Here is a 12832-nt window from a genome sequence, read left to right on the forward strand (position 1 = left end):
CCCATTTTAATATGGGATTTTTAACTAGAAATTGGTGTCAAATTTGTTGTGTTGGAATAGTCTGACAAACATTCATTATGTACCTGCTTTCTGGAAGGAATAGTGATACAAAGATCAACAATCCCCTGCCAGAGCAATAGATTTCCAGATGGATTCAATGTGTAAGGACATTCTAGGTAGAGGGAACAGCATATGCAAACTCATGTGTCCTCGAATGAGCCAGATATGAAAACTTTGTGGTCTAGATTCTGTGGAATTTTTTTAAATTGAAAAAATTTGGTGACTTTTAAAAGTTTGACATCCTCTAGATTAAACCCTTTGTCATACATTCTCTTTTGCCAGCTTGCTTTCCATAAGGGCAGTTCAGGGTCTAGATTCAGACACAAATAACTGCTGGTTTAGGTCACTTCATATATATGAGGTGTGATTTAAAAAAGAGTGGTGAATGCTGCTGCCCAGTGCTAGCCAATGGCAAGGAAGAGATCTTCAGTGCAGGAAGCAGCACGTCGAAACTTAGTAACAGAATGTGACAAGTTTCAACTTGTTTGGTGCAGTCATTTGGGTGTGAGCTATGGTTGGGAGAAGGGATGTTTTAAGGTGTGCCGTCAATCATCCTCCATCATGATAACGCTCCTTTTCACACATCGCTTCTGGTACAGCAATTTCTGTCAAATAAAAATATTACGGTGTGTCCTCATCCACCTTATTCACTGGATCTGGCACCGTGCGACTTCTGGCTCTTCCCCAAAGTCAAAATGACCATGAAAGGTAAACGTTTTGAATCAATTCAGGACATTGAGGCAGCCACGACAGTGCAATTGAAGACACTCAGGAAAGAGGACTTCCAGAACTGCTTCAGAAAGGGCAAGAACAATGGGATGCATGTGTTTGAAGCGAGGGAGAATATTTTGAGGGGGATTAATGACAGCATGTCTTTGACTGTAATAATTTTTTTATTCAAACAATCACTGTATGTTTTGATCACACCTCGTACATAGGTCCTCACGCCATCTTAGCTGTTTATCACCACCTCCAATTTAGAGATGAGGAAAGCAAGGCTCAGATGGGTAAAATGACTTGTCCAAAGTGTTACAAATAGGAAATGGGGGAATGATGTGTATTACATCCATATCACATCTGGAGAAAGTAACCAGCTAGGCATTTTTTGGGCTGGGATGAGGAAGACCTTTTTCCTACTTCCGAACAGCTTGCCTTCCTGGGTCCTGAGTTAACTATATCTTTTACAGAGTGAAGCATTTAAAGAGAAGGGTGACCATTTATACATGGTGTTAGTATGAAGAGGTGACTTAAGGAGTTTGGATTTTAGGGCGTTTCTCCAGTCCCTCCAGCTCTGGAGCTGGCACATAGTAGGAATTATTTTTTGTTGAAAGACTGAATTCTCCTCATGTGCCTGTGGCTTGTCTCCTCTTGGATTCAAAGTCCCTTATGGGCAGAGTCCCTGTTGTGTCTTTCCAGGAACACTGTGCAGTTGTTGAATAATGGGTGAGTGAATGAATTTTGGGGTGCGATGGTTGTTGAGGGAAGGCCAAGCCTGGCTCTAAAGACTGTCCTTATGGGGTGCTGTCCTGGCTCTCTCAGGCTTCTCTGGATGGGCTATTTCTTTCCTTTTCCTTGTGGCTTCCACATCTTACAAACCAGCCTGGAGGGAGGGGTTATACAACCAGGGAGGAGCCCTGCCACCCCCAGGGGCCAGGTCTCTAAGGGCGGCGCCCTTCCCAACCTGGCGTGGGGGGAAGAGGTGAAGACCCCAGGTCAGCCTAGCCCAGCTGGCGCTCCTGCCCTGTGACCTGCCACCGCACCCTTCTACCTGTCTCCCCGGCCGCCCCTTCGCAGCCTGCGGCCGGGTGCGCCGGGCGGGCACCTGGCCCGCCACCCCCGGGGGCCCCGCCGGCCGCCTCCAGAGCCGGCCCCGGGGTGGCAGGGCGGGCCTGAGAGCTCCCCTACTCTGGGACCGGTCCCCCGGGGCGCGGCCGGGCAATCGCCCCCGCCCCCCCGCCCCGGGGGCCGGGCCGGGCTCCCGGGGGGCGGGGACTCGCCCAGTGGCAGCAGCGTCCGGGCCGGCGGCGGGCGCGGGGCGGCTTCCTGCAGGCGGCGCCGGGGCGAGCCGTTGCCCGCTGCAGCCACCGCCGCCGGGTCGCCGGGTCGCGGGGGCCGTGGCGCTCGGGCCGCGTCGGTGCCATCCGGGCGCGCTGCGCGGCCGTCGCTACTGCCCGCGCTCGTGCCGCCGCCGCCGCCGCTGCCGGTTACGCCAGCCCCGCCGCCGCCCGCTCTGATTCTGCGCATAGGCAGCCCCCAAGCCTGTCATTCTGCAAAAACACAGTTTACTCAACACACCACACACACACTCACACACACACGCGCGCACACACACACGCGCACCCTGGCCCCCTCGCGCACACGCACGGAGGGCGCGAGCGAGCAGACGCGCACACCCGGCGAGCCAAGTTCCGCAGCCTGGCATGGCTTCTGGGGACCTTTACGAGGTACGGGGACGCTGGGGCTCGGGCCGGCCCCAGCCCGCGGGCGGCGGGCGGCGGGCGGCGGGGACCGGGCCGGGGCCGGGGCCGGGCGCGAGCCGGAGTTGCCGAGCCCGTGGCGGCGGCGGCAGCGGCGGCGGCCAGAGGGCGGCGGGGGCCGGGCGCGCCTCCCTCCCGCCCGCCCTCCCGCGGCGCCCGCGCCCGCTCCCTCTTTCTCTTTCTCTCGCACACACACTCTCTTACTCCATCTACTTTGCGGCCTTGGAGGGGAAGGAGGAAGCCGGGCGGAGCCGGGGCGGGGGAGGTAGCGGTCCCGGGGAGGTGTTTGTCGCCCGACGAGCCGCCTGAGTGCAGAAAGTACAGGTAAAAGTCGGCGCCGGACGTGCCGGGAATGCGGGGGGCCGCGTGGCGGCCGGCGGGGGTGCGGGGCAGGGGTTGCGCGGCCCGGGTTGGGCCAGGGGCGCGGGAGAGGAGGGGGGCGGGAGATGGGAACGGAGCCCAGTCCGGGCGAGGCGGGGTCTTGGGGGCGCTGCGAAGGGGGCGACAGGGTAGGGATTCGGGAGACGTCCGTCAAACCGCTCCCCGGGGCCACCAGGCCACCGCCCCCCTCCCCCCACCTGCTGCCCCCGTCACCGGCTCGGAAGCCCTCCAGGCCGGGGCGTGGGGGCGGTCCTTGCGGGTGTAGTGCTCACTGCGGGCGAAAGGGGGCGCTGCAGAGGGTCCCCGGTGGAAGGAAGAGAACATGGAAGTCGGAGGTGGGTGGTAACACGTTCCTAGAGGACTTGGGAGGTGAGCCCTGCTCCTAACACGCTGTCATCCTCAGTGGATACCTGTCTCCAGGTCCACACAGGTGTGGTCCGCATCGGATACTTTGAAAGTGTCTCAAAAGTGGTCAAGGAAGACATTAGTTTGGCATCTTGGAAACAATGGAGAAATAGCCGTGGCCTCTGAGGAGCTAGGTTTTTGATAGCTCTGGACACAATTGTTTCTGCGTTTGGATTCCCCACAAGTGGACGAAACAAGGAACAACCCTCACTCCCTGGGGAGAACACCTCCACAGAGGTTCAGGATGAGGAAGCGAAGAGACCAGATACCTTCAACTAGAAGGCCTGCTGATCCTCCAAGAAACCGGCGTCACTGATCAGCCTGGACCTGGACTCCCTGAACAGAAATCCGTTAACACCAGCCCTGGTTCTCAAGGCTTTGGGCAAAATTCAGATGAGCACCCAAAGGGTGGATTGAATTAACCTTCTGGGTAGGAGACTGCAGTGGTGATTCACCCCCAAGAAACTTGTAGGGGTGACTCACCCACGATGAAGTTTTCCTTTGGTCCCTCTGGGCAGCTGAAGCTTTTTCAGATGGTGGATTTGCTGCTTGTTGTGAGAGAAGAATGGAGAACACGCAAGTTAGCATCTCAGCTTCCTGTGTAACCATAGTTTTTTAGATGATTCTGGAATTGGTGAGGCCCAGTCATGGTCCACTAGCCAGTGAGCTCAGGTGGCATGATGTGTGATCTTAGCACTCCTTGAAAGAATGATGCAAGTTGACCTCGTCTCTACGCTACTGCCTTCCTCTTCCCTATGCTTTTCCCTAAGATGAAGTTAGGTAGAAACCCGGTGAAGAACTCTGGCAGATTGTGGCCAATGGGTCACCCAAGAAACACGTTGGTCTGTTTCAAGATGGCGGAGCAATTTCTTTAAAAGTTGAAGCACAGTAAAATGGGAGGTTTGGTTGAGCTTTCCCAAGTATAACTAGCGCTATTAAGGCATTGGCCAAACATAGATGTTGTTCAGGGTCAAAGCTCATCTCTGTGGGAGCATGGATTATTCTACTCATTGATACTTAGTCAGAGCTGCTGACTTTGCCTGGGTGAAAAGTTGCATCGTGAAGGTGTTAAGAGGACATATTAGGGGCTGTCGGTATTTTTCCATTTAAAGTTTGGAACTTATGAACCTTCAGGGGATAATTTCTTGTTTAATGTTCATCTGAAACTGCCCTTCTTAACATTGGTAATTATAGTTGCCAGATGAGTCTGTTAAGAGGGGAGTCTTCACACCAGCCTTGGAACTACCTTAGCACCTCAAGAGTTCTCATTGAAGTTCAATAAGCAGGACAATAATACTAATTACTTCTGTGATAGTAGGTAATTGTACTAGATGTAATATAATTTTCCCATGGCTGATTATTTGCATAGTCATTACTTAAAGGGCTAAATTGCATTATGAGAATATAACCAATGTCAACATTTTTATAGCCTGTGTCTACAGTGTATAATATATACTGAAGAATTTAAATTGTCCAAATTTAGCTTTAAAAACAATTAAGTGCTAATTGTACATTAGCATATATAGCTCTAACTAAAATGATTGTGTGTGTAAAAAAAATAGGATGTTGATTTAAGGACAATTCTTAGACTATCCAGTACATCGATTGACCTTGAAAGAAAAAAACACTGATCTAATTCTCAATAGTGGTATTACATTAATTAAATATTATATTTGAGTGTATATAAAATGACTTCTTGTAACCTCTAACCAAGAAATCACATTCTGAGTGGGCGAAGAACATTTGTAATTGATATGTGTGTTTATTGACATTACTTGACCCTTTCTGGTGAAGATGTGATTTGGATTATAGAGATTCTTCCTCTTCTCTTTGGTACTTCAGACAATTAAGTTGTAAAGAGTAAACCTTCCCCAAATAATAGTTTTTAGAAATAGGTGTGATTATAATGATGCCAGAAAATGAAAACTTGTTTGTGTAATGGCACTCTTCAATCATAATGAAGAAATATAGAATCAAGCTCAGTTTCCAAAATATTGGATCTTGACAGGTTGTTCTGCCTTTTTCTTCTATAGTAGAGTTCTTGTCGTTTGGTATATTGCAGCCATCACCTGTAGGAAAGTGATCTTAAATATTGGTTGGTCTGTCTGGATACAAAATGAAATTCCTTATTCAAATGCTCTTGTCTACATTCTGCTAAACATTAGGGTCATAAAGTGGCAGTTTGTGAGCCAGATCTAGGCTATCTATGTATTTTGCCTTACCTTGAAGGTAGATAAGAAAAATGGGTTTGAGTACCTTTAGATGGAGCATTTGACCTCTAGTTTGTCATTGTCCCGGTGCTTCACGTTACCATGTACCCATTCTGCTTCCCTCTGATATTGCTTATCTGGCTTCAGTAGGCATTAGAGTTTGCAACCCCAGGATTCTAATCAATCATTTGCTAAGATGTTTGGGTATCAGGAAGACATAATCAGGGGAATAAGGAGCCCTGTTCTCTTGTCTTATTCATCTCTGTATCCCTAGCTTCTTGCACATCAAGTACTTGTTGACTGAATCTGTGAACAGAAGATTGAGTTAAGTATATATAAAGCACATCGGGTGACCTTTGTTATCTTTGTATTGTTACCCTAGGTTCTCTTTTCTTTCCTGGCTCATGGTCTTTTGGTGGTGCTAACACCGTGTGTAGGGGTGGCTCTTAGTTCCCTTCCATAGGAAGTGAGTGAGTCCAGAGAACCACACTGTTATTCATCAAAAGGACTGAACGCATTTAAGCTTCAACCATGTGGCTTTCCCTGAGGCTGTTGGGTGCTTTTTTAATCCTACTCTCTTGTGGTTAGCTGACATTGTGGAGGTCTCTATTTCATTGGCAAAAATGTTTAAAGAGAATGCTATATGGCTATAGAGAAAATCAGCAGTGGCCAAGTTGACATTTATTGAGATGGACTTGACAGTGATAGTTCCTTGTGTGTTTGTTGACATTCAGTTTATTTATACTTGCTAAATTCTATCTCAAAAGGATGAAATGCCGTATGTCTTTTTCTGGGAGTGATGCATGCATCCGTAGCTACTTAATATATATGCGTGTGTGCAATTATGTGTATGTGTGTCTATGTGTGTGTGTATATAATATATATATGAAAATACTGCTTTCATTTCATTCCATATAAAACAAATAACAATGATGATAGGATAATTTTAGTTTTGTTGAAAGAAATGTACTTTGGTTAAAAATTGACCCTGTTCTTGTGATGAACACAGGCATTTCCATAATAGCACTACACATGTACCTTGTGTTCCGCAAAATCACACACTAAAACCTAAAATGGCTTATGCAGAAAACAGGATTGAGACAGACTGCTGAAAACATACGGAATTTTGTAACCAGAATCGAAAACAAAAACAAATTAATAAAAATAGTTTGGTTAAATCTCCACCTGGTTAGTGTTTGCCCCTAATAGGTCAGTCCATTTTTACAGCTTCAAATTGGGCTTGTACTTCCTTCTTCTCTCTGTAGATCGCAGATGACATTTCTTTCTAATAGAGAACCATCATCAAAATTAATTCTGGTCCAAGGCATAGCCCTCTTCATGCATCTGTATAGGGAGAAATATTTTCGTAGCTTCTTCTTAAAAAAATTTATTTTTCAATTACAGTTGACATATAATATTATATTCATTCCAGGTGTACAACATAGTCATTAGACATTCATATACTTTACAAAGTGATCACCCATAATATTGTTTTCATAGCTTCTTTATCTGTAACTTGCAGCTTTGCCAGGCAGGTTAACAGTGGAAAGCATAGTGGTTCTTAAAGCCACGATCAGCCACTACTCACGTTACAAGAAGGCACTTGAGTGCATTTCCAGCTTTGTTCTAAGGTCTTCATACATCGTTAAGTCTTTTTCTTTCCTTGTTAGAGCGCTTTCCTATGATTCTTTAAAATGTCAACAAACTGGAAAAAATCACATAAGAATCAACACAAGTTACTTGTTATACTGACATCATTCCCCTATTTACCAATCATATCTGGGTAATTCCTGTCAAAAGAAACACATGTTGTAGCGGAACAGATGGGTCAGTGATGTAACTGCTTGAATCTCTGTACCGGTTTCTGAAGAGGCAAACATCTCCAAAGAAAATATATCGATTAAGTTGAATCGATTCCTTGGTACCTAGTAGGCACCTGATGAAAATTGAATGGATGTATGATTCTCCCATCTTTTGAAAGTTATTTTCAATTATTTATTCTGGGTAGACATTAGCTTATTTCCACGTAGACTTTTATGTCAAGTCATTCCTCATTGCATGAGATCATTCCTTCAGAGGCTTAAACTGTCCTTGAAAGGAGTTTGAATAGCTCCTTGCAGCCTGACCAACTGCTAAGGAATAGTTCAGGTGTTGTAATTATCAAAGATCTTAAGTATTGGAGACATACATTGAGATTCCAAAGATATGCATCGTTCTGCATCTCTTGGATGGTGAAGAAAAGTGTAGATGTGGCTGAATTCATAGCACAGTCATCATTCATTTCACATTAATAGAACACCAAATAGATGCCAAGCACTAGAGAAATTGTGACATGGTGCTCTCAATGAGCATATGGTCTAGACAGAGATATAGTTAAGAAAACAGGCAGTTTATGAATACAGTGCAGTGGGAAAAGTCTCAGTATAAGGGATGATAGAGATTTCTGGAATGGGGGGATCCAGTCTTCGGGGAATGAGAGAAGGCTTCGTTGAAGAGGTGCTGGCTATTGAGGAGTTTAAATTAGGAAATGAACATAAGATTTGCAAGACTTACTGAGAATATTTATTATATTTTATGTTTTTGAAAGCAATGTAGTGTTACATCTTTAAAAAAATAGAAAGCATAAAGAAAAAAATGAAAATTGTAAAACCTGAGATAATTATTGTTATGCATTAAGTACATACTTGATGTAAATAAATACTAATGTGATATCTGAATTAATTAAAATGTTAGCTTTTTTGGTATCATAGAAAGGTAAGAGTGAAATTGTTTCCTACAGATATTTATGTAATTTGAAAAACCAATTTGGAATGTAGGGAACATACTGTTGTATAACCCATTTTTCCATAAGTAAATAAATAAAGTGAACATTTTCTTATATCCTAAAATATTATTCTATACCATGATTTTTGATGCCAGATTAATTCTCACTTGAATAGATGCACTATGTTGTCTATAATTCCCTATTGTTGGACATCCTAGATTGTTTCCATTTGTAAATCATTATGACTATTGCTGTTACTAACTTCCGTGAACATAATTATTTGTATGAATATCTTATTCTTTTCTTCAGGATAAATTCTGAGAAGTGTAACTACTAGCTTGAATAATGTGAACATTTTTAATACTATATTGATGCACAATCTCAGATTGCCCTTCACAAATGGACAGTGGATTAGATTGGAGGAAGACGGGAAGCAGGCTGACAAGTTACTATGCTTTTTTCAGTAATTGAACCAAGCAATGGTGGTGGCTTGAACTAAAGGAGTGATAGTGGAGATGGAGAGACATAGGTGAAATTGAAAGATCTAAAAAGAATGAACACAATTTGGTATATCAGTCAGTATTATGTTTGGCTCTATATAATAGAAAATATACTTATTTTCTTAACTGTCCCATTTTAAGGTTATTTTCTAACATGAAATGAGTTTGGAGTTAAGCAGTCCAAGGGTAGTATGATGCACTGTGAAGTTCTCGGAGTACCAGGCTCCTTCTATCTTTTTCATCTTCAGCTGTGGCTTCTGTTCTCAAAGTCACTGTTTGGTCCAAGGTGGCCATGGAGCCCTAAGCATTTTTTTTTTTGTAAGACGAAGGAAGAAACAGGAAGGAGGGAAGAGCAAAAGTTGAGTCATCCTCTTTAAATAGCTGTTTGGAATTTTGCTTTTAGCTCATTGTCCTGAACATAATATCATGGTCATACCTAGCTGCAAAGGAGGCTGGAAAATGTGGTGCACTCTCCCCTTTCCTCTTCAAATAAAACCTGATTGACAGTATGTCGGGATTGAGGGAAAAGCAGGAGTTGAGGGATAACTTCTTGGTTTCTGTTTTAGTCCATTAGGTGTATGGTGGGACCGGTCATGGAGATAGAGAACCCAGGAAGAAGCATTGATTGATGGTGGTAGGGGCAGTGGAAAGGACAATGAGTTCAGTGTGTTTGTGGGACATCCAGGTATAGATGTCCATAGTGGTAGGTCATGTGAGCTCAAAAGCAGTATTTGGCATGGAGATAGAGATTGGGACTCTTATTCATGTATAGATTATAATTAAAGCCAAAGGACAGTGTGTAAACATGAGGAGGGTTCAATGACAGAGTACTGGAGAAAATGGACATTTAAGGGATAGAAGAGGAGAAAGATCAGATTTATAAGGACTAGCAAGAGAAATAGAAGGAAAAACGAAGCTTTGCTGTTATGGAAGGCAGTGGGAAATTGTATTTCAAGAAAGAAGGTATGGTCAAATAACCAATGTCCTTTGGATTTCATAACCAGTAAGGCATTGGTAACCTGGGGGAGCATCTATTCCATAGAGTGTGTTGGTGGGTGGGGGAGGGCTTGATTGCAGTGTGATGATGAGTAGAGGATGTGGGACTGTGGATGTAGAGACTTCTTACCTGGGTGACACTTAAGAATCTTGGGTGTGATAGCGAAGAAAGAGTGAATGGGATAGCCAGGGGTGGGGTGGGAAAATGGATCAGCCATCTCCATTCCCCTTGTTCTATATATGCTCTGCTACTTTGGATGATTTGGATAATAAAATATTATGGTATAGACTTTGGGTTATTGGACCTACATTCTTAGAAGTGATTTTCCATAAACCCTACAAATTCCTCTCTTGCTGACCTATGACAGTGGGGTCCAGTGTCTTCAGTGCTTTTTGCTGGAGAAAAAAGTAGAACATGTATATTGTATTCATATATAGAACCTTTCTAAATAAAATTTGTTCACGGACAAGATCTTGAGGACAAGGAGATAAACTTCTTCATTAAGGTTTTGCCACACCAGCATTCCTCTGGGAGGAGAAGAAGGATGAACAGAATACTAGTGTTACTGATAAATGAAAATGATGGTTATTTTTATGTGTGAACTTGGCTGGCTCCAGTCCCAGGCTATTCAATCAAACACTAAGTTGTTGTTGTAAAGGTATTGTGCCATTTTTGACAACATGGATGGATCTTGAGATTATCATGCTAAGCAAAATTAGTCATACAGAAAAAGTCGAGAACCATATGACTTCATTCATATGTAGGATATAAAACTGAAAGCAACAAAGAAACAGGACAAACAAACAAGCAAAAACTCATAGACACAGACAACAGTTTAGTGGTTACTGGAGGATAAGTAAGGAAGGAGGGAGGTGGAAGAGGGTAAAGGAGGTTAAGTATATAGTAATGGAAGGAAACTTGACTTTGGATGGTGAACGCACGATGCAATATACAGGTAGTGTATTATAGAATTGTATACTTGAAACCTATATAATTTTATTAATCAACATCACCCCCAATAAATTTAATAAAAAAATAAAGGTATTGTGTAGATGTGATTAAAGTCCATAATCAGTTGACTTTAAGTGAAGGAGATTATCCAAGATAATCTTGGTGGGCCTGATTCAAACAATGGAAAGGCCTTAAGAATAGAACTGAGGCTTCCCTGAAGAAGAAATTCCATCTGTGGACAGCAACTTCAGCCTGGAAGAGTTCCAGCTTGCCCTTCCTAATGGCCTGCCCTATGAACTTCGGACTTGCCTAGCCAACCCCACAACCATGTAAGCCAATTCCTTGAAATAAATCACTCAGTGTATATATTCTAGTGGTTCTGTGTCTGTGGATGAATGCTGATTGAAACAGGGTTCTCGTCCACACCACCATTTGGTAACACTGTGTGGCCAGACAATTCTTTTAATTCTTTTGGACCTTCCTGGCCAATGTTGTAAAATAAGATCTCTTCTATTTTGGAAAACTCTCTTTGTGATTGAGTCTGTTACTTCTTCAGTAAACACCTTACTTAGTAGCTGTCATCATCATGTTTGTATGTATGTGTGAACAAGGGCAAGCCTAGAGCTCCAACAACCTTGCCACAGCTTGGTGTCACACTGGAGTTGTTTTACTGAAGCCAAGCTGCAGATGGCAAGCACAGGTGGTGCTGGACCTCTAGGGCAGGCCTCTCCTGGGTCCCAAATTCACCCTTGCCTTCTGTCAGTTTTCGGCTCTGGTAGTTGACTGAATGACGAAGAGTAGCTCCTCTCGGTCCTGATCCACTCCTTCTCGTTTCTTCTTTCAGCTCATTTGTCTTCTTTTAACATTTCCCAGGTAGCCTTAGCCAGTGGATAGAAGCTTCTGCTTCCAAAGGTCACATCACTCCAGTGAAAGGCCCACTAGTTAACCAGGCCTTGTAAAGTGATAGGTGCCTGAGAAGCCTTGGAGGACCATTAGTTTGTCATTGTATGCCCTGCTCTCTCTTATTATTAAGGGCACTGCTCCCAATTATTCTGTCTTGACTCAGGTCACCCCATCTCTTCCAGAATCCCCCAGGGTTGACCCATCACATCGCTTTATAAATGACTTAGAGAAATATCAGCATGGAGACTTTAGAGACACATCTGTGGGACTGGGGCTCTGGGCCACACCCTTCCACGCCAAGAATTCCCCTACCAAGGGTCACCACCCTATTCTTAGACTCTTGATGAGGGAATTTTCCTCTTTGATTTTCATTTCTTTGTCTTCTAGTCCAGCATTTTAAAAATTACGTCTCAAGGGGTCTTACTAACAATTCATGGATCTTATACAAATGCTGGATTTGATTTTATTTTAAAATAGTAATTTGTTCAATAATCCATCAATCAAATATTTATTGTAGTCAACTCTGTGCCTTGAACTATGCTCAGTGCCGGGGCTGCAGTTATAAATGTATTTTAAACTGTCGTTCAGAATGTGATAGTTAAAAAACCTCACACCTACCTATGGTTATATATCATATTTTAAACACATTGGAGTGTTAAGTATGTTAAAATGGGCAGTCCATGTCAACCCTTTTTTTGTGAGCAGATCCCAGAATGCAGCTTTTCCTGCCATCTCAAGACATATATTTGAACTTCTGGCATATGCATTGTTTTAGCAGTGTTGTAGTTCTGCACTGTTCTTAAAAAAATCAGGCCTATTCATATCTCTTCACGTAAAAGTGTACAGGCAAACACGCTTTATAGCACAGTGCACCCCACTCTAATTAAATACCACTCAAAGTTCAGGTGATAGTGGTTGGTGAATGTTCTAGACATGGTATAATAATCAGTATGTGATAACTGAATATCTAACACTTTGTCTCCTCATATGGTATTAAAGGTAGTGTTGGGGTGTATTGAGAATTCTAGGTCCTTCTGCGCTCTGACTTAAATTTGAGAGAAGGAATGTGAGACTTGTTACAGACATTTCCTTCATCTCTTCTTTCAGGCTTCAGGGTCAGTTAGATTGATGGGAGACCCTGACATTGCAAGAAAAGTTGATCAGAGCAAACCAAACCTGATACC

General features: G+C 43.8%; 1 protein-coding gene across 1 annotated transcript in view; it reads left to right on the forward strand.

Annotated features, from left to right (window-relative positions):
• The first annotated feature begins 2072 nt into the window (after positions 1-2072).
• Positions 2073-12832, forward strand: part of CDYL2 (chromodomain Y like 2) — a 162811-nt gene continuing 152051 nt past the window's right edge. The window contains exon 1 of the mRNA XM_019711013.3: positions 2073-2504. Coding sequence (XP_019566572.1) covers positions 2481-2504 — 24 coding nt within the window. The 5' untranslated portion in view covers positions 2073-2480. The remainder of the gene's footprint in view (positions 2505-12832) is intronic.

Source organism: Rhinolophus sinicus, chromosome 8 (genome assembly GCF_057876585.1).
Source record: "Rhinolophus sinicus isolate RSI-liver-muscle chromosome 8, RSI-T2T, whole genome shotgun sequence".
Taxonomy (NCBI): Eukaryota; Metazoa; Chordata; class Mammalia; order Chiroptera; family Rhinolophidae; genus Rhinolophus; species Rhinolophus sinicus.